General features: G+C 42.1%; 2 protein-coding genes across 4 annotated transcripts in view; one reads left to right on the top strand and one right to left on the bottom strand.

Annotated features, from left to right (window-relative positions):
* Positions 1 to 22,390, top strand: part of LOC119656899 (acetylcholine receptor subunit alpha-like) — a 234,465-nt gene that overhangs the window by 5,416 nt on the left and 206,659 nt on the right. The gene's annotated exons all lie outside the window — the stretch shown is intronic.
* Positions 11,594 to 11,911, bottom strand: LOC119658202 (ataxin-8-like). The gene has a single exon (XM_038065469.1). The coding sequence runs from the start codon at positions 11,909 to 11,911 to the stop codon at positions 11,594 to 11,596; it is 318 nt and encodes a 105-aa protein (XP_037921397.1).

Raw genomic sequence — 22,390 nt, 5'->3', positions numbered from 1 at the left:
TCCGTTATCTTGCTCGGCCGGATAGCCCCATACGCCCAGAACATCATTGGCCCATACTATAGAGGCTTCACTCCAGGCAAATCAGCGATAGATCAGATTTTCTCTCTGCGGCAAGCGATGGAAAAACTGTTGGAATATGAAGAACAGTTGCACCATCTGTTCATCGACTTTAAAGCCGCCTATGATAGCATAGCCAGGGTAAAACTGTACACGGCCATGAGAGCATTCGGTATCCCGATCAAATTATTAAGACTGACTAGGCTGACCCTGACCAATGTGCGAGGCTAGATAAAAGTAGCAGGATCACTCTCAAGACCATTCGACATCAACAACGGTCTACGACAAGGGGATGCCCTATCATGCGTCCTCTTTAGCCTGGCCCTTGAGAAAGTGATCCGCGATGCTGAGAAAAATGCAAGAGGTGCGATCCTCTTCAAGTCCACCCAACTACTGGCCTATGCTGACGATATCGACATCATGGGAAGAACCACCCGAGACGTACAAACTGCCTTCATCCAGATCGAACAGGCGGCGCGAGATCTTGGGCTGCACATGAAGGCAATGAAGGCAAGACAAAATATATGGTGGCAACGTCAGCACCGAAGACGAATCAACCAACAACATCAAACCGCACTGGTCAAACACGAAGAAGAATAAGGATAGGAGAATACAACCTTGAGATCGTTGACAATTTCTCCTATCTAGGGTCGAAAATCACAACCGATAACAGCTACGATGATGAAATCCGCGCACGGTTGTTGTCAGCCAACAGAATGGTTTGCCGGTTCTTCATCGCTTTCTGTGTATTTCCTGTCCTGTAAACATAAATAACCCAGTTTCTAGCTACGTTCTTTAACCAGAATCCGCGTTAGCTTTGAGGCTGTCTCAAAAGAGTTAGTCTCTTCGGAAAAGCGTCTAAATTATGATCGTTTAGTCGATCTTATGCTCTTCTTCAGACCCTTTTGTGCCTCTTTATAGCGATTCTAGCTAGTGCCTGAATCACACTTCAGAGCACGATTGAGGAGCATGCTTGTCGTTTTCCTCTGTTTTGCCAAATTCGAGTTCCACCATGGCACCTTTGGCATCTTGAGTGGACAGTTTTCTTCGAAAGCTTCTCTTATGCTATTTGTCATCATCTGGGTTGTCTTCTCAATTCTCTCTCAATTCTCATGACTCGGGTGCTCAATTCTATTTTATATGTCACCCAATCTGCCTTCTGCGGATTCTGAAATGAAGTGGGTGGAGGTGGATCCATGCCCATTACATAATCATGCGTCTGTGATCCGAGAGTGTGATATGGTTTGACACTTTCCACTCTCCGACCAGAGCCGCGATGTTAGGGGTTGCCATCATGATGTCGATGACTTTTCGCCTGACCACGTTAAAGAAAGTGGCTTCATTACTCAAATTAAGGATCTGCAAATCAGTTGCTACTAGATAGTCCAGTAGTTTCGATCCTCTTGCATTGATGTTGGAACTTCCCCAGCATATGTGGTGAGCGTTGACATCACATCCTGTTATTACCCCCATGCCTCTACTTTTGGCACATTGGATAGCTTTAATCAATGTTCCACTGTGTCTCTCTCTCCATAGTGTCCCTTTATCTCCCTGTTGACTTTTTATGGTTAGTTTAGCCGATGTGAAAGAGACTACCATGCAGAAACGAGGTCGATCACTTGCATTGGCGTACAACAGGTCAGCATGTTGGAAGTTGACTGACTACTCCACAAACAACCCACGGTTATTGTATGAGGTATATATATGTCCTGCAGTTATTGGTCCGAGGACTGATAAGTGCAGTCGCCGCTTTACAATGCTGGAATTTTTTTGGGGAATGTGGCACATTATCTAGACTTCAGATGAAGATGCCGGGGCTGCAAGTCCACTTCATTGGTTTTAGGAGCCGACACTTGTAACGTCCCTAGCCCGAAGTAGAGCCGGTAGTCCCATTTTCCCGAACCTTCTTAACATCGGGTTCGGGAACGCCGATAGTCAGAATGTTCCCGGTCTATCGGCTCTGTCTCCTTTTTTGCTACCTAACAGCATCCGGGTGGAAGTGTTGAGGTTGTTCTGCACACCAAGTTGTTCCAGAACCACGACACCATTCCGTTCTTCTTCTGGAAGCCAGAGGAAGCACTTTTTGAACGATATCAACTCAGAGACCCGTTTCAGGGTTAGGTGCGCACCCTTCCACACATCGTTGAGAGAGGAGCACTGGGGCCACTCGTTCGTGTCTTCATTGGCAAAGTTTAGCCATAACGTTTTACTACCGACTCGAAGCAAAGCTTAACGCCTTGTGATGATGCAGGAGTTTCCTCGTATGCTGTTCGCACTGCTCAGTAACGTAATCGAATGGATTAGAGTCGTCATATAAGACCCATCCGTTGGCTTCGATAGCCTTGGCTGCAAATGAAGACCTAGCCGTTGCCGGCTGCCTCTTGTGACCGCTGCCGCTTTGGTTTCCCCTTAGCCGCAGGTGCCCTAACGGTCCTTTCCCTTTAATCTTGGCACAGCCCTTGGATTGTGATTTATCCGAAGGCGATTTGCCCGGAGGCGGTTTGCCTGGAAGCGGTTTTCTCGAAAGCGGTTTTCCTGGAGGCGGTTTGCCCGAAGGCTGTTTGCTGTCCGTGGACGCGTGCTTACCCATGGGCAAGAATTTAGCTTCAGCAGGTGGCGCCGATTGGAACCTGGGGTCAGGAGTGCTGCCAGAAGGGGCCTGCATTGGCTCGTCCATTAAGGACTGGGTCTCAATTAGATTGGTTCCCACTTAAGTAAGTGAAGAATATGAGTCTAGACTCAGGTTATAATAATAATTATAAACTACCCAAACTTGCCTGCAGACCATTTTTAAGGTTTTGCTGAAAACAAAACTTTATTGAAATCGGTTTACTGTTGGCCTCTCTGTCTATCTGTTCGTCTGACTGTCTGTCAGACCCATTTCCTCAGAAACAGTTACTCCTATTGTTACGAAATTTGATAAAAAGGTGAGATTTGTGAGTCCCCTTGCATGCAGTAACATCATTCTACGTTAAGTTTAAGGGTTGAGTTTGAGTTTTATTCACGAGCTATAGTCACCTGCGGTATCAGATAAAAGATCTCGATTACCATCTTCTAAAGCAGACATTAATTTCGGTATTGGTTGGGAAAGGGAGAAGTACGGGGGTCCAAAAGGGGTTAATTATTTCAAGGATCCGTTCTCAGAAACTTCTGCACTTAAAAATATAAAAAAATGATGGTGGTCCGTGGATGCAGTATTTGGACCTCAAAATACTCCCCGTTACGATACTGCACAAATAAAGTTAATAATATAATTACAGCAACCCCCTCTAAGTTCATTCTAAGTCCATAAAATTTTGCAATAAAACAACCTTTATTAGGAAACATCACACTAGAAAGTTTAGTCGAAATCCTATTATTATTAACAAAGTTATAGTAGGTCAAATTTGCTCCTTCCGCGTCTTATTGTAATAAAATGTCAGTACCACTTGGAATTGTTTATCGAGTACATTCAACGTATATAGTCTACGAGCTATATAGCAATGACAACATGATGACCTTTCATACCTAAAACTTCCAGCGTCAGATTAATTTGACTTTTTCATAATGAAATAGCCTTCGTTTTTTTTCATAGTTTTCGTTGAGTATGTGACCCACATTGGGGTTCCATAGATTGGTCTTACACAAAAGCAATTTGATTTGTTTGATTTGGGTAGAAAGACACGTCCACTCCAGCTTAGCCACGTGAAGGTCGGGACTTGGAAGCGTGTTGCAAATTACAAATGACTCCGGCTTTTCCAACCGTAATTCTGAAGTGTGACTCCGCGATCAGTAACTACTTTTGTATCTTTATAATTGGAGGCAACTGTATGCCAACTCTCCTTCAATTTTATCATCTCCTTAATTATACTCTCTGAGCGTATATCGTATCCTATAGAAGTGCTATCGCATTCCGGACTATTCGTGTGTTCTATGAGGAACTGATAGTTGGGGTCCTCGTTTCTTCACTCACGTGATTTCCTAATATTAATAGCATGGTTAAATACCCACCCGCGTTTCGAGGAATTTTTTGCATTGTCAGCGATCATGCGATTTTGACCTTGCGTTTTGCGTTTTGTTAGTGGTAGAGCATTTGCGAAAATATCGACTAGAGTAATGCTTACCACCACCAGTACTGCCTTATCTGATGTGGCTCTAAAAGCGCTGCTGATCCTCTTAATAATTAGTCTTCAAAATGAACTGGTTTTCTTTCACTTTAAAGTATAATATTACATTACCATCACCGAGCACACAAGTATCACGAAGCATCACCGCATTATCAACTATCGCCGTATTACCAAGCATCATTCCCATCATCCCTTAGCATCATCCCATTACCAATTTTTGGAACTGTTTTCGGGTTGGCTTTGGGCTTGTTTAAGGTTAGCTTCGAGCTGTCTTTTGGACTAAGTTCGGGCTGGCTTTGGGCTAGAGAATGATTTCGAGTGCATGGGCATATAGGGATACAGGTTGTTGGCTTGTAGTTATGGATTGTATTGTTAAGTAATGCTATTAGAATAAATGTCGGCTGCTGTATGGCGTTGGTCTAAGTTATAGGTCCTAGTAGAGCCGAGGCGACTATCAAGTGCAGATATCGACTATCAGTTGCCAATCTATTCCCTCGGTCAGCTTTGATGTGAAAAGGTGATTTTGATATTGTCTGTGATGGGCAAACTTTAATAATGCCAAGCAAAGATAACATCTAAGTAAAGTAACGCTCGTTCGCAAAAATCACCATTCCCTCTTCTGTGCATGTGAAAATATTGCATTCATTGCCTATTATGTTTTGTTTTGTTTTTTTCTCTTCTTGCATGGAAGGTTCATTCCTACTTCAATGATACTTATTTGACGCTGTCGTATCTTTTACGTTTTGAATGTAATAAATGCATGCCACATTATTATTGTAATAAGTAATACTTGGTACAATGGGCTCTCGAATATTTAATATTGATGATGTAAGACCAATGTACTGTTAAGGTAATGAAAGGTGATTTTTGTGATATAACTTTCTAAGAAGTGATATGATATTACATTACCTACTAACGTAATGTTTTGAGCACCTACATAGCATATGATAGAATGGAACATATAGTGTCCGTGGCATCTCGACATTCGCATCCTTTGGCACTTTTTGTTCGTTGACGAGCGGATGGGAAATTAATTTCAGTTTATTTCCATTTTGCTTACCTAACTCCCTTCAACACCTCCATTTACTTATATCCTTATATACTTACATATATCTGTATATTTAATTTTAATTGGTTCACCACTGCGTAAGAGTTTTTAGAGTTGTATAAACGACATTAATAACTTCCATGGTTTCATCAGTGCCCTTTCAAAATAGTGTTAACGGCACAAAATAACAAAGCTAGGCAAAATGTGACACAGCAGGGAATACTCTACTATACCTTCAGAAGCAGCTGAGAACCAAACTCAACAATACACGAGACGTCTTGATTATATGAGCAGCACAGTCTCTCTATGAGACTATGACAACGTAATAATAAAATCCGGATTCAGTAAATTTAATTTCCTACTGCAAAAGGTATGTGGATTGATCTACCTAAACAAGGCGATTGGTATCAGAATGCTATCGTTTGTGCTGCCATTGACAACCTGTGATTTTGATATAACCTGAAAGGCGGCTCATTATTTCTGGGGAGATAAGACTATTTTCTGGGCCATACTTAGTTACTTCGCTTATACACAGAACCTTCCGTTCAGCAGTGAGAATTCCCAAAACATCAATTTGTTCAATAAAATGAATTACCAAGGACTTTATAAACATTTTTCAAAAAATGTATCGGTATCCGGAAGTGCTTTTAAAACACGAATACAAGGAACACTTCAAATCCTTTTGGACCGACGTTGCTGACTGCCTCTGTAGCTGGTATATTCATCATTATCAACGGCGCCCCGACCGGTATTCAGTTCAAAGCCTGCCTTAGCACGGAACTCCAGACACTCCAGACCACCAATTCGATATCCCTAAAAGCTGTCTGTGGTCCTGACCTACGCCATCGCTCCATTTCAGGCAGGGTCTGCCTCGTCTTCTTTTTCTACCATAAATATTGCCCTTATAGACTTTCCGGGCAAGATTGCAACCTATTGAGCACGATTTTATCCACAACCAGAAGGTCATGCTATCAGTCATAGATTGCGTTCTAATGTAGGCTACCGAATGGTGCATCCTCATGTATGGAACCAAAAATTCTTCGGAGAATTCTTCTTTCGAACGCGGCCAAGAGTTCGCAATTTTTTGCTAAGACCCCAGATCTCCGAGGAATAAGGACTGGCAAGATCATAGTTTTCTACAGTAAGAGCTTTGACCCTATATTGAGAGGTTTCGCACGGAGCAGTTTTTGTAAGCTAAAATAGGCTCTGTTTGGAGCCAACAACCATACGCGGATTTCATCGTCATAGCTGTTCTCGGTTGTGATCGGTCTCAAAGTTGTAGTCTCCTATCCTTATTGTTGTTGTTTGACCAGTGCGATTCGATGTTGCTCGTTCTTTGGTTTTTGGCGCTGACGTTGCCACCATGTACTTCGTCTTGCCTTCATTAATGTGCAGCCCGAGGTCTCGCGCCGCCTGCTTGATCTGGACGAAGGTAGACTCTACATCTCGGGCTGTTCTACCCATAATGTCAATATCGTCGTTACATCTGCATCGCGAATCAGTTTCTCTAGGGCCAGGTTAAAAAGGATTCATGATAGGGCTTCCCCTTGCACATTGGTCAGCATCAGCCTAGTCACTCTTATCAATTTCGCCGAAATACCGAATTCTCTTATGGCCGTGAGCTTTGTTACCAGTTGTAAGGCATTGCTTCGCTGGCCCACACCTTGAGCATCAGTTGATGAACTGCTTGGTGTACTTGGTAGTTTCCATATTTAACCAATTCGGCTGTAATTCCATCGGCTCCTGGCGACTTATGGTTTTTAAGCCGATGGATTGCACGGATTGTTTCTTCTATGCTTGGTGGTGACAGCATTTGTCCATCGTCTTCAGTTGGACCTCTAACTCGCCGGTAATTTAGTTGTTGAGCAGTTCATCAACATACTCAACCCAGATTTCCCTCTTTGTCTCGGCAGGATGATGCTTCATCGGATATACGGATAGAAAAATGTGCGTTGAAGTTTCTTACATAAGATGAATTCAAAACCTTTATTCCCGAAGCGCGAGCTTCCGGTATTCCGACTTGTTTTAATCTTTGTTAAATTATTTGCATTCATAACGTTAGCTGAACATTACCAGCCACCGCGACCAGTCATTTGAGCCATATTTTTTTGTTCCAATGTTAATTGTGTTCGAAAGAGCTTACAGGATAGTGAATCGATCTCACCACATTGAGGGTTTTTTATGCTTATAGCAAGACACGATCGCGAAAGCTTCTAGGCGTAACGCGTGCAAATGCGGGGGCAATGGCTTTTAGAGGACCATGCCAAAAACCCCTACAATTCTTGTCGAAGCTAGAGACAGAAGTAAATAAACCTCAGGTACTTCCTTTGGGATTGCCCAGCTCTAGCTAGAGCTAGGCTGTAAACGCTAAATAAATAAATCTTTGAGGCCTCAATGAAATCTCTAGTTGTTACGGCTGGCTCTGAACATTTGATCTGCCTGGATTCTGTTCCCCTTGCTTTTTCCAGAGCGGTTTTGGTCTTAAGAGGCATCAAAATGGTGCAGTATGCTACCAATTGGGCTCTTCGGGGCAGCCACTGATATCTACCCACCCCATACCATGGGAGGGTTACCACCACCGCCACATATACGATGAAATTCACCCCCCTAAACCCATACTGGGCCAAACTGCTGGGCCATTGCCATTTTCGACGATATGTTACAACTATTGTAAATACGCCCGATCGGGAAATATGATGTGACTCTTTAATAAGGAAGGTAAGGTCGGTTTATCATAAGAAGCGTTGCATTTGTGCAGGAAAGGCATACAGAAGGGATGAATTCTTTCCGCGCCCGATGAGTGATGTGCATACCAAAAGAGATTCTGATAACACCTTGCTTGAACATGTGATCAATAGGCCACCGTCGGCAAGCCCTGCGTATGGTACCATTAATTGTGTTTTCCATCGATCGACAACAGAACACAATAAATTTAGTAGTTATCTTTTGAATGTGTAACAATTGGGGTGCATCGTCCCATACAGGTATTGCTAGCTTTTCAATAGATGACGTGCATGACGATTAGGAGTTGGAGAGGTAAAAAAAATACTTCGCCACGACTCTCAACCTCAACCTTTGAACTTTCATCTTCGTAACCTCATAACATGCAGACAAGGAGAACAGACCTCCAAATAGAAACGAAATGATCATTGCCATCAACACGTACAAGTAAAATAAAGACGCCAGGCTTTGTAGAACAAACTCATATTTATTATCAAAACATATATGACGACGTAAAATGGCACGAGATGCAAATCTTAAAGGAATGCGAAGTCTAAAATAGTCTGCCGGAGTTGTATTTTGCTACCAAAACGTTATCGGTGAAGCCCATGAAGACCTTTGCCGGAGGTTGCCTATCCTTAATAAAGCTTATTATCTTTCTTCAAACACCTACGCTGATAACACATCCTTGTTCTCTCTCTGGGTCGTAGACTTTGGCCAAATAACTCTCAATTTAGAGATGGAGGCAGGTAGAGTTGGATTGAACACAAATACCAAGAAAACCAGGGATAGGTCATCGCAATCTACTTATTTTTATTAATTCCCAGAATTTGAGGGACATCGAACCAGTTTATATATATATCTAGGAGGCATTGTTTTGCCAACGGTCACTACAAACTTCGCCTTTGCTGTTGACTGATAAGTGGGTTTGCGCGTGGCTGGTAAGTGGGTCGTATATTGGAATAGCTGTACCATTCAAGCCAACTTTGGTATTCGGCACTTAGAACGTGTTCCCATGGAAAATCTTCATCGTGCATGCATGGGCTTTTCGTAACGTTTTTACCGCTAATTTCTAAAGTCCGATAAGGTTTGTCTTCGAACTCTACGGTAGTTTCCTATCTTCTAGCACTGATGTCTACTTCATCCTCAAAGGCCTTTTCCGTGTTGTTTAAGCATTTATTTATTAAGCTTGAACATGAAAATTCATTTCAGGGTCGGAATGTCGGCGTCCTACCTTGGCTATCAACTTTCTCCAGTTCTCTGCCCCTTTTCTCAATTACCGTATGGTGGAGCCTGCCTGTTCAGCCCCAAAAACCATCCCGTTTCCAAAGCCTTACCCTGTAATTTTCTTTTCATCTTCTCCTCCATATTTGGTTTATTTTTGAGTTTGGTTCTCATGCCCACGACAACTTTAAACAGGTATAAATTATATTTAAAGTTAAACCTGTTTATCCACACGAACTTGAAGGCTTTTACCAAGTCTAAAATTCATGCTACCTTAAGTCTATGGAGAAAACTGAGAACGTACCGAGTCGAATATTCGAATCAGAATCCAAACTGTAGGCCAGATATAATATTCTTGAGGTCGTAGATCGGTAGATCAAGTCAGGTTTGATAATTGATAGGGTCTACAACAAAACCTTATTAATGTCAGCCTGTCTGTTCATCACTCGTGTTTTATAGTAGTGACTGAGGTAGTGACGTTCCTGTGTGTTGGGAGTTGCAATTCATTTAAAATATTACCTGCTAGGTAGAGACTAGGAAGGACTAGCAAACTGCAACTCTCAAAATTCATTGTGCTTTGTAAACGGCTACGAAGCCTCAGATAAAGGTTATAACTTTTTGCGTTTGCCGATGATTATTAATAGGATTCTGATATTGCAAACGGCTCTCGACAACGATATCAAGATTCCCCGGAGTGCTCGCTTGCATCAACTCCAGTGGTTGAAGTGGACATCAATGAACTATGACATCTTCCCTAAAAACCTTGACTACACAGTCTAATAAAGAAGAAAGAGTCGGACTGAAAATAAACACCAACAAAGCCGATAGTCTGACAGTTCATCGTACTCTTCCTATCTGTATTAACCGGCAAAACATTGGGGGTCTCCATCAATTTCTTTATCTTTGTTGTTTTTGCACACGGTGGCACCAATTTTGATGCCACCAGCTGCATTAATAGCACTAAATCCGACTTAGCTCGTTTGTTTTAAGTCGATAAATGCAGACACCCCAACACCAACACCAAGGTGAGGTGGTTTCACATCACTGGTTTCTCTATGCTATTATGAGGGATCAGCACATAGAAAGTGACCACCACTCTTACTCAAAGATTCCAAACCTTTGTAAATTCTTCACCGTATCATCGGTGTACTCTGAACTGGGGAAATCACGAAGGATGAGCTGAGTCGGCGTACGCACCAGGACTCGCTAATTGCATTAATTAGAATACGAAAATGGCAGTGGATGAATCACACTTGCTTACTATCTCAGCAGCGCAGCCTATTTTTCGTTCTTAGCACCTAAGTTATCAGAGAGAGAACAGGGAGTAAATTGCTCTCCAGTTTGTTCGGGCCAACCCCAAGGGGATGTAGACATAAAATCGTTCAGTCCTAAAAAAAAAAAACTGGAAAAGAAAATATCTTTCAGCTTTTTTATTATGTGGGTTCTTACTTTTTCACTGATAATCACAGCTTTTACAATATTCCAGCCCATCTTAGAGAACTTGATTCGAAAGCATCAAAGGATCAGCATTGACTCAATTCTAGAATTTGTGGGGTTTTACACAACCTTCAAATCTCTTGTTCATATTTTCACACTGGAAATTTTGAAGAAGTTTCATTTCGAATTTTTGACAAGTCTCTTATATTCACGCTAAGAGTTTCTGAAGTTTAACCTGTTTTTATTAGTAGTTGCCCTTCTGAAGTCGTCTAATTTTCCTGCCGCTTTCCAGTTCTCGGTTTTACTACTCTTGCCTGCTTAGCTGATCCAATGCCTGTGGCTTTTATACTAGGAAGTTATAAGGGCAGTTCTGCAACATTGTCAATCTTATTGCCAGTAGAAATGAAGAAGCTGCAAGTGTGTGCAGCATTTATGTTTTTCGTGGAGTAACGAGTAGCAATGACTTCTTTGTCTAGTTAAAACACCAAAGTAAACCCGGTTACGTCTGTGGATCTCAGTGCCGGGTATCCTATTTGCGATATGTTCTGCCCCGGTCAGCTCGGTAATGAACTTTGGCCAACTGCCAGAACTCACCAATTCTCTACTTAGATCTGGAGTCCCTTGTTGCAGGAATGCACTCTAAATGGCGGAGCCCACTGCGAAAAGTTTGGATATTGAAATCTGGCTACCGCCCTAGCTAGTGCAACTTTTTCAATAGCCATGGTTTAGTAAATTGTCCCTCTGACACTTGATCATCCTTAGAAATAGCTTACACGACAACAGTCACAAATCAGGCTGTTGCTTGCGCATACTTCCTCTTCATTACCGTTTTCGAGTCCCTGTGGGAGAGATGACTTTCATTGAGATTTCTCTCATTTATACAATCAGCAGCGTAAAAACTGCGGTACATTTATTCTGTACCCAGTTATCGGGGGAATTCTAGGTTTCTTAGGGGTGGCTGCTTGGGGAGAGGATTTTGGGGTTGGTGGTGGTGTGGCACTTACAGTGATAGCACTAACCTTAGTCCTATTCGATGCCTTTTTTTTCGGACGACGAAGTTGAAGGGGTCTCCTTCCTCCTCCTCGATGATGACCTCCGGGCATATGCCGTCACATTCTTCGCTTTGCTGCTGCTGTCGTTGCTGCTGCTGCTTCCTCTGCTCCTGCTGTTGTTGCCGCTGTTGTTTGATTAGCTGCTGTTGTTGCTCTTGTTGCTGATGGACCGCCTGCCTCCCGGCCATGTTGGCTGCTTTCATCTCAGCCATCTGCTGCTGTAGCTCCTTGATGAGCGCCAACTGGCACTCCAACTGCTGGGCCATGTCGGCCTTCTCCGTAATCCTGATGAGCAGGCTCGAATCTGCGTCCATCTTGATTGTAGGGCCCGTTGCTCCCTCTTCCTCCGACGAGATCTCTTCTGGGAGAATCAATTTTGTTTTCTTGGCGGACATCCTGTCCCCAAGCCCGTCCTTGGTTCACTCTGAAAATAAAAGAATTTTTCCTTTATTTGCTTTTTTATTTTTGTTGACAGTGTCCAATTAATATTAATCTACTTGGCTGTGGTACGCATGTGTTAAAGAAGTGAATTGTACGATCAGCTGATATAATGGTGAGCCTCATCAACTGACACGATATTGTGTGTGAGGGCTCCTATATATAGATACATATTGATGGAATATTGATGTCTCCCGAGCCCGCCTTCTATTGAGGACGGGAACCAGTTGATCCGGAAATACAGATATTTACTGAGTGAATATCATGACAGTGAAAAAACATTGTTCATTGTTTTTATTTTTTAATGTTTTCACTAGGAATTCGATGATATATGTACCCACTTTTCATCAAATTGCCTGAGAATAAATATCAACATCAATTCATTCGAAAAGCAAGCAGGATATAGAAATGTAAAGTGAATGTGCTCCCTTCTTGGAAAGTCGTGGGGGTTTCTGTTTGTTCCTTGTCCAACAACTGAACAAAGAAGTGTCAAGTGTACATACCGCGAGCAAAGCGATATACGTATGAACATATACATAATTAAGCTTTCATAGGACCCCATAAATGAGGAAGAATGCTCATTTTTTATTCTACCAATATCGTCGTGAGAGATAGCAAACTGTATGAATGAAATCTTGCCGACTTTCGCTTCGTTCCGAGTTCAAATGTAGGAGAGTAAAGGATCAATATACACAATGGAGTCAAATACGATTACGCTTCCTAACATTTGGAAGGTGAATTGAGGATTAACTATAAGACGCCTATTCTGGAGGACTTTTCAATTCATTTTCCGATAGAATGATTCATGGCGAAATATATAGAAATAAGCTCATTTGATTTGGAGTTTTTTATTCACCATACGCTCCCGTACTTTGCACATTATCCTGGCATATTAGCACAATGAGATCTTTATTCACTTTCATATAAGGGAGTGGTAAGCATTATGTATCTACGTTATCTCGATTTCATTTGAAAGATACTTTCTAACTAAAGAGCTGCCGCGGGCGCTTTTGATTTGTACATACATACATATCTATGTATAGCATCTTATTTGTCTGCTTTAAATAAATTCTCCATGAATATCTAGCTGGAAAGGGAGAGGAAAAACGGAATATTTCAGAATTATGAGAAAGAAGTATTGAGGACATTATCTTATTACATGCGCACATAATGTTATATTCATGTGTACTTATCAAAAATATTAACATGCTTACTTCAGAACCTACATAGCTATGTTCGAAGACTTCATATTCAAGGAATAACTGTCGTTTTCTCTTAACTAGTTGCTTTAAATTAATGTTTGCTATGAAATATATACAACAAGAAAGTGGACTAAGCTATTAATTCGTAGATACATATATAACTGAAGATGCTGGAAATTAACGATTTCATAATGTTTTCAGAATTCTGAAACCCTCACCTTTTCAGGAATATGGTTTTTAATTCCTCAAACCCATCTTTTCTTTCTAGAAGCGCTGATTGCTTGATGTCTGTGAATATTTGCAGAGTAGATAAATTTTTATCCTGTTGCCTGTCACTTCATTCAAAGCCCTGTCTTCAAGCACTCCCTCTAAAAGACTTACTACCACATCAAATCAAATCAAATTTTGCAAATTGTTTTCATTTCTTGGTAAGTAAACGAGTGTTTGTAGAATTGTTGTTTTGATTTCGTGGGAAATAAATTGATTGATTTTATTAGTTCTCGAGCGACCTGTCTCCATCGATTTTCCGCTTGAATATATTTTGAGTGTTTTCTAGTCGTCCATTCTTTGTACTCTGTCAATTTGTTGAGGAAGATGTCGAAGATTGTGGCCACTTTCAATTTATCGAATATCTCGCATAGCTTCCTACTCACTATACTTGATTTGACAACTATTAACCTGACACACTTCTTCTCGGAACTTTTCTTGCAAATCTTTTAAGAAGTTGTTCTGAGGACATGACTAAGATCATATATTGGAAGCTGCAACAAAGCCACTATCGCGGAAGACAGATTTTGCTTAAACCGATTATGAGCGGCAGGTGCCTGCAGAAAGGATTCGGAGCTCGTAATGAGGACGTCCAGAGTTTTGTTGATTTAACTGATACTCGCCACCTTTTATCGTCAATGCATCGTTCATTAATCGATTGTCTCATCTTTCTACATATGATTTTATTTTTTTTTGGGGAGTAGGGTAGATGAATACGTTTACCCGTGTTGGACTGCTGCTCCCGCAGCAGTACGCCGTCGGGCCATCAACTAAACACCTCCCTGTCATCAAAAAACCAACATGGAATCGTTTGACACTTTACTTCGGGCAAGCCCTCCCGTTCCCCCCGCTTTGCGAGCCTTCAGGTCAGGCAATTCCCTTCACCAACAGGAGAGGAGGAACGGAATTGTTAATTCGAGGAGCCCCTTGCTATCCGGCCCCTCCGCCGGTCGTGCTCAATCTTCTTCGCAATAAAAAGAGCCCGAACATAATACACAACACGACTGCATCTGCCAGCGCTCGTTAGTATCTCTTGGAAAATGTTGTCTGGAGAGAGCTCTCCTCACAAGGAAAAATATTTGTTCGCCGTCGTCCACCACTCCATTGCGGAACACACAATTAAGATATCGTGCCTTCCCAATCTTATGCGGGTAAGACTGGAAACCTCCGTGCCCACTTAGAAGTTGCGTAAGGAAGTAATCAATCTCACCGTACGTTCGGTTCAGTTACGGATCTAAATTGTCGATAAGCCGCGCAGTCCGTCTGCCTCTTAGCTTATTTTGCCAAGAGAGTTGCTACTCGGTAAGGGTGCTTCGCGTGCAGTCATCATCATCGTCAACGGCGCAACAACCGGTATACGGTCTAGGCCTGCCTTAATAAGAATCTCCAGACATCCCGGTTTTGGGCCGAGGTCCACCAATTCGATATCCCTAAAAGTTGTCTGGCGTCCTGACCTACGCCATCGCTCCATCTTAGGCAGGGTCTGCCTCGTCTTCTTTTTCTACCATAGATATTGCCCTTATAGACTTTCCGGGCTGGGTCATCCTCATCCATACGGATTAAGCGATCCGCCCACCGTAACCTATTGAGCCGGATTTTATACACAACCTGACGGTCATGGTATCGCTCATAAATTTCGTCGTTTTGTAGGCTACGAAATCGTCCATCCTCTTCGGAGCATTCCTCCCTCGAACGCGGCCAAGAGTTCGCAATTCTTCTTGCTAAGAACCCAAGTCTCCGAGGAATACATGATGACTGGCAAGATCATTGTTTTGTACAGTAAGAGCTTTGACCCTATGGTGAGACGTTTCGAGTTTGGCTGACAACAACCGTGCGCGGATTTCATCATCGTAGCTGTTATCGATTGAGATTTTCGACCGTAGATAGGAGAAATTATCAACGGTCTCAAAGTTCTAGTCTCCTATCTTTATTCTTCCCGTTTGACCAGTACGGTTTGATATTGTTGGTTGGTTGGTTTTCGGTGTTGACGTTTGCCCAGTCGAGCGTTAAACCAAGGTATTTAACAGCAAGTTTTGACTCTAAAGTCAACTCGCCCATCGATATGGGACGCAGGGTCGGGATTCTCTTTCTTGTCAAGATAACTACTTCAGTTTTTTCCAGCGCAAAACTAAAACGATGAACCATCCATTCGCTTAACCGTCGCATCAAAATGCCAATTCTGCCGTGAGCCTGTTCAGCTGCACTTCCAGCAAGAAGTACCGCAATGCCGTCTGCATATCTGACCAAACGCGACTCTTATGGTATGTCGAGTCTTAGCAGACTATCGTAGAAAGCGTTCCAAAGGTTCGGGCCTAGGATGGATCCCGTTGATATTCGTGACATGATCGCTATCCCTTTCTGGCTCACTAGCATCTTGTAGAGCAGCGAGCGGTCTTTCAAATAATCTCTAAATATCCACAGGAGATAGCTTGGCCCGTAGAATGAGTTTTCTAGTGTACCTAGCATATCTATCCATCTTACGGAATTGAAGGCATTTCTGACATCAAGCATTATGAGGAGCACTATGCGTCGAGATCGGCGGCTGTGTGCTTCGGCTTGATGAACCGCAGCCATGACTTTCATAACAGCACCAACTGTGGATCTCCTTGATCTGAATCTGGACTACTTGATATTCCTGATGAGCCTTTCGAACGTTGGCGTGCATCCGATGCTTAAAACCACGAGCCCGGTTCTCGCTGCTATTTCCATCCGTTTCCCTCTGGAATCTGGATGAATCTGCTTCATTCAAGGCATTAAAGCATTAAAGTCACCGCCAACCAGGATTCGCTCCTCCGTGTCCAAAACTGCGTTCTCCAGAAAGGAATTCGCTGGCCCACGAAGGCGGTTTAGACAAACACTGCATCTGTCCAAGAAGGACGAACGCAGGGGATATTTCAACATTAATGGATTGATCCATTAAGAAAAAGTTCCTCAATTGTCTGTAAAAATGTGGAGAGCAAGGTCTGGACGGCGGCGGAGTGTTTCAAAAGGAAAATTCGGTCAGGACTCATAGATAACATAGCTCTGACATGAAGGGGCTACCCTTCATACAGCTTGGAGTAAAAATAATTGAGCTGTCCGAGTTTATCAAGGACATACATAACGTGCAACAAGCTAATGAAAACATGGTCTGAGCCATTACGGTCCTCTGTAATAGGTCGCTGGAGGAGGAAAGGGTACCCGCGCAAAAGCTGAAACCGATCATCCAAACAATGTCTCAGGACACCCAAGTGACACTTTACCGTATTGTCATCCACTTGCCATAATAGAAAAGGATGGGAGAGAAAGATGGTGATCCTCTGGGGAGTCAACAAGCGCCGAATCGAAGGTGCGAATTCGCTCAAAGGTACTTATTATCTTCAGCAAGAGCAATCTGTCGTACGCGTAGATATTCAAAAAGGTCAAAGATGACCTCCACCTAAAAGATCTAAACGGGAAGTTAGCAAAATCCGTAGGATTTAGAAAGGCGATCTCATGTGATAGATAGATAAATCATGAGATTTATATAAAGTACATGGATGTCGGCAAAGAAACATTCAGAGGAAAAATTTGCATTGCAATACAAAAGGCCAAAGGTCATCTCACTAAGGCATTCAATAGTAAAATGCCTATTGTGCAAAGAAAAGAAGAAACGAGAAGCGATGAAAAAATCAGATTTATTCAAATAAACCTAAATCATTGCAGCGTCTCTCAGGATTTACTTGAGCAGACTACTCACGAGTCTAAAATGGACGTTATCATCGTAAGTCAACCATACAGAAAATGTCACGAAGCGTATGGGTCACAGACTTGACTAAAGAGGCGGCGAGATGGGCTTGCGGTAGACAGGCTATACAGGGCACAATGAATCAGTCGCCTGTAGCAAAAAGAAACGGCATATATGTGTACGGCTGCTAAAACCCACCCAGTTTCACATTATCTGAGCTTGAAGAAATGTCGGGCAGCAGACAGAGTAACGTAAAGAATCGAAACCTACTAGAGGCTTTTACGCAGTTAGATGTAGTTCTGGCAATGAAGGTAATATAAGTATCTTTCGGAAAGGAGGGTCTTCTTCAACGGAAGGGAGGATCTGCTTTGTTAGCCCTGCGCTGTATGAGCTGTCATACTAGCGCGTAGTATAATTATCTTCAAACTATGGAGACAGCCACACAGTAGCCAAATAACGTATTCAAAGCCGAGGTCGGTACCAGGTTGGTCCGCAAAGACATTGATGGAAAGGAAGTGTGGCTAGATGAACCCACTAAGACTGGCGGATTGTTCCATATCACACTATGCATCACCAAAGCCTGTGACGTGTTCATGACTAGGAGATACACATTCCCCAGTAGAAAACCCAACTACTAGTGGAATAATGAACTGGTCGGCCTTCGATTAACTTGCCACCGAGCCAGACAAATGGCCCAGAGGGCAGTAGGTAGGGTCGATCAGGTGCAAAAAGAGCATGTATATAAGAAAGCTTGCAAAAATTTCGAGCTGGCCATCCAGCAGAGCAAATGGGACTGTTTTAGGTAGCTCTGCTTTTAGACAGATGTAAGTCCGTGGGGGACCGCCTATAGAGTTGTGATGGGATGATTCAGAGACCGGTCATCTCCGTAGATAACGTGCCTTACTCATTTGTTGAAAATCATTCAGAGGTTATTCCCGCATCAAGATAGGAGCGCCGACACCTTTGAAAGATCTCTGAATTAGACGGCAATTCCAGCAGTATCCACGAATGAGTTATTGGAGATTTGAAGTAGAATAGGTAACAACGAAGCTACGAACCTGGAAGGAATGTCGAATGGGGTGAAATCGAGACCAGACATGTTCACTGAGCTGTTCAAAGCGTGCATGTACCACGATGCTCTCAACCTTCCGGATCCGGAAGAGGCTACGGTCGTGGGCTATGCCGATGACATTGCACTAGCTGTGGTTGCAAAGCATTTAGAAGATGTTGAGTTGTGCTCATGCAAAGCAATCAGTGATATTTAGGCTTGGATAGCTACTACCGAGCTGGCACTTGCAGACGAAACGGCGGAAGCGATCTTTAAGATCAAGCGCCGGAAGAGAAATTTCGTTCGTGTTAGAATTGGCAATCATCTCATCATTTATAAGCCTGTCATCAAATACTTGGGAGTGATGATAGATGTAGTTTTTAGCAACACGTAGAGTATATTTGCAAAAAAGCATCTATCGCTAATATGGTTCTGGCAAGAATGATACCGAATGTAGGAGGAACGCGGCATACTTGTAGGGTGCTTGTATCCAGGGTATAGTTCCACCTTGCTGTATGCAGTCCCTGTTTAGGAATCAGCGTTGCATATTTTATGTAACGCACATAAACTGAGTGCGGTCTACAGAGGAGCAGGGTGTGTTCTGCCTTCCAGACGGTCGCAAATGATGCGGTGTTCGTCATCTGAGGAATGGTGTCGATTGACATCTTGGCAGATGAGATGATAAACATATATAACATCAAGTCCATCCCTCCTTTTTTGGAAGTGAAAAAAAGCCGAAGGAAAGAAATCAATTATTTCTATTGTTTCTCACCGCTCAGGGAGGATATTGTCATAGTGTATACGTTCAAATTGGGCACCTCACCTACTTGTCCGAACTGCACTTTTCCTTCCAATACCTAAGGTTCATGGAAGAAAGAAAACTGTAGGTAAAATCCTATTACCGGAAAATTTTGCCGGGGAATAATAGCTTGCCAAGCAAAAGCGGAAGAGGTCAGGAAGGGTTACGGAGTTATGATCGGCGCGGATAGAAAGAAAGAGACCTAGCTAAAGTAGGCTCACCTCGCCCCGTGGGATTGGCTTTAGTATCAAAAATCTGTGTATAGGTCAGCCCATTTTGAAAATTTATATTTTCTTCAAAAAGACGGACAGATGCAAAGAAGGATGAACAAATAGTTGGTAAGCCAATTTTAATGTTTTACACAAAACTTTAAAAAGAATGATATCTGCCTAAATAAAAATTCATTTTTGAGCATACATCATCCAGATTTTTTTTTGTATTTTAAAGTTGGGTAGTTTTCAAAATGATTGACAGAGATCTACAGCAAAGTGTTCTTCATCTGTATCGATACCTTTGACTGCAAAAACAAATATAAACGAATATCAAATTCATTAATTAAAAATTTTGTATCATTACTCAAGATCCTAATAAGAAAAGTTGAAATTTCGGGCCTCATATAGGCAAACCCCCTTAAAACCAATAGTCTGATGCAAAGCTTTATCTTTCACTTTTGCCAAACTCGAGATCCAGCAGATTTGTTTCCCCGATTAAAATTATTACCAAACACTTAAGTATAATGATCTATGTCATCTGGGAGCAATTGTTTCTTCTGACTGCCAGTCTCACGCATTCTTCTTCAAACGGCCATGCCTGATACCAAAGATTTAGATACGGTAATTGGTATAAATTTAATTGGAACTTAGAGTGAGGGTGGAGGGTTGAACAATCATTCTAGAAAGCCGCTCATTTTCATTCACAGTCAGATGATGATGATGGTTTTTTGGCTGATGTTACTATGCACATTGAGAAGACAACTTGTAAATATGTTATTGCTGATCACGACATCTGATTACAAACCTTTCACCATTGTTGTTGCAGTCCCCAAGACTATACCTTTCTAAACCTGGGTGCTATTGCACATAGAAGGTATCCCTGCTTTCTACCTTGAAGCGTAACCCCTTACAATAGCCATGTTTCTCAATTGCGACCGTTCAAAAACCTATCAGAAATCTGGTCCCAAGCAACAAGCATTGGTTCCACACTGGGTTAGCACCTATTATCAGTAGGCTTACCAACATATAAAAGCATAACACCGGAAGAGAGAGAGGAGTGCTCTTTTCAACCCCAGCACCGGACTTCTTTTAAATTCAGAATATTTAACTGAAATCGATGATTTTCAAAATAAAGCTCTATGATCTTGATTCATTACTACGTTATGCGACGCTCAATGTCTAATTTTCCAAATTAATTCTGAAAACAAATTGAAATACGCTTCGGGTGTAAAGGCTTTGCGTTCGTCTTATGTGAAGAATTTAAAAATTCAAACCGCTGGCACCAAAAAAGGAAAACCAAGATGTTCTCATATCGCCCGCCGTTCTTATGAGTTCACTATATATGATGAGGACGTCATACGTGGCTTAGAGTCCAATAAATTCACGTGGAATTCAAAACTTTGATCTTGTTAAGAGTAATTAGATTTTTGAGAGAAATCTGAAATCTGATGCTGATGTGCACTTTTGTCTGTAAATTTCGGGAGAGTTTTCGGGTAAATTTCTAAAAATCTGTAATATGCTATTATTAACTATATTTTTGCAGATATCAAAATGAAATGTATTTTGAGGCCTAGATCTTATATACATAGATGCACCAGTGTGATTTCAGATTTTTCGGTTTAATAGGTTGTGAGAATGATACCTCTTTCAGTTTGAACCTACGCTCCCCTGTTTCACTTTATGTCAAAAAAGATCAGTTTCGAAAAGTATTAATTGAGTTTTTCATTTGATACACCACATGCTGATATACAGACAAAGTCCGATTTAAGTCTGTATAAAGTTCGAGATATTTCATATTTGGTGGAGGGCAGGGTCCAGAAAGTGTTAATTTATTTCACGGACCGAATTTCAGAAAGTACTGCCTCTATACGGTGTCTAAGCCGCTGTATGGGAAGAACAATGCGGGAACTGTCCATCTCGAGTGGACTGCTCGATCCAAATCGAACAGGTGGCGTGAGATCTTGGGCAAGACAAAGTACATGGTAGCAACGTCAGCACTGAAAACTAAAGAATCAACCGCATCAACTGGCACTCGTCTAATGAAAACAATAAAGATAGGAGATCAAAACTTTGTGACCGTTGATAATTTCTCCCATCTAGTTCCGAAAATCATAACCGATAGCAGCTGTGACGATGAGGTGAACAGAGCCTATTTCAGATTACAAAAACTGTTCCGCTTGAAACGTCTCACCATAGGGTCGAAGCTCTTACTGTACAAGACACTGGTCTTACCGGACTTCGGAAACACATCGACAGAAGCATCCTCTGAAGAATGTTTGGAGGCCAGAACGCTAGCCAGCTTTGAGGGATATCGAATTGGTGGACCTCGAACCGGAATGTTTGGAGTTTTTACTAAGGCGTTTGTTGCATCGTTGATGCTGATCAGGTAACGCCTGTTTGATTGTATTGAGTGACAACCTGACAAATATTTGAAAACATGACTCCTAGGTCTTCAACCTCTGAGGGTTAACGGCATCACCGCTAAAACATCCAAGTGCCACATACAAATCGATTGTTGTTGTGGGACCCTTTATGTCGTACGTCTCCTAAAGGCGTTCAAACTACGTCTTTTCCGATTTTCTGAATAGTTACTAAAACAGCTCCTTCCAGAACATGGAGTTATGTAGTTTTCAACTTAGAGCAAATTTGCATTTTTTGCGGGAATTACTGACCTCAACTTACTGCCAGCTCACTAAAATACATCCGAAACCCTAATCCTTAATTGAAATTGGTGGTTCGTAACATTTCAAAAATGTAATCACCTTAATCTACGAAGACATGTTAACCTAAAAGCACTTTTTTCCTTAACCCCATAAAAGAAAACCGTACATCATTCGTTACCAACGGAAGCTGATGCAGATGAAAAATTTTCAAATGCTGAGATTGTTACCCCATAAATTCTATCCATTTGACACTGGCGTCTCGTACGACAACCATAGAATTCTGTAGATAACCCTCCCCCGCAACACGAAGGGGAAGAAAGTGGTTGGTAATGATTGCGGAAAGCGATAATATATTCGGGACATTCTGTTATAAATCGCCCATATTGCTCTGTATATCTAGCAAATATATT

Source organism: Hermetia illucens, chromosome 5 (assembly GCF_905115235.1).
Source record: "Hermetia illucens chromosome 5, iHerIll2.2.curated.20191125, whole genome shotgun sequence".
In the NCBI taxonomy this organism is placed as follows: Eukaryota; Metazoa; Arthropoda; class Insecta; order Diptera; family Stratiomyidae; genus Hermetia; species Hermetia illucens.
This window is presented reverse-complemented; position numbering and strand designations above follow the sequence as displayed.

Bases quoted from the DNA above. Each gene is read 5' to 3' on its own strand.
- LOC119658202 (XM_038065469.1), bottom strand. From the start codon at position 11,911: ATGGCCCAGCAGTTGGAGTGCCAGTTGGCGCTCATCAAGGAGCTACAG.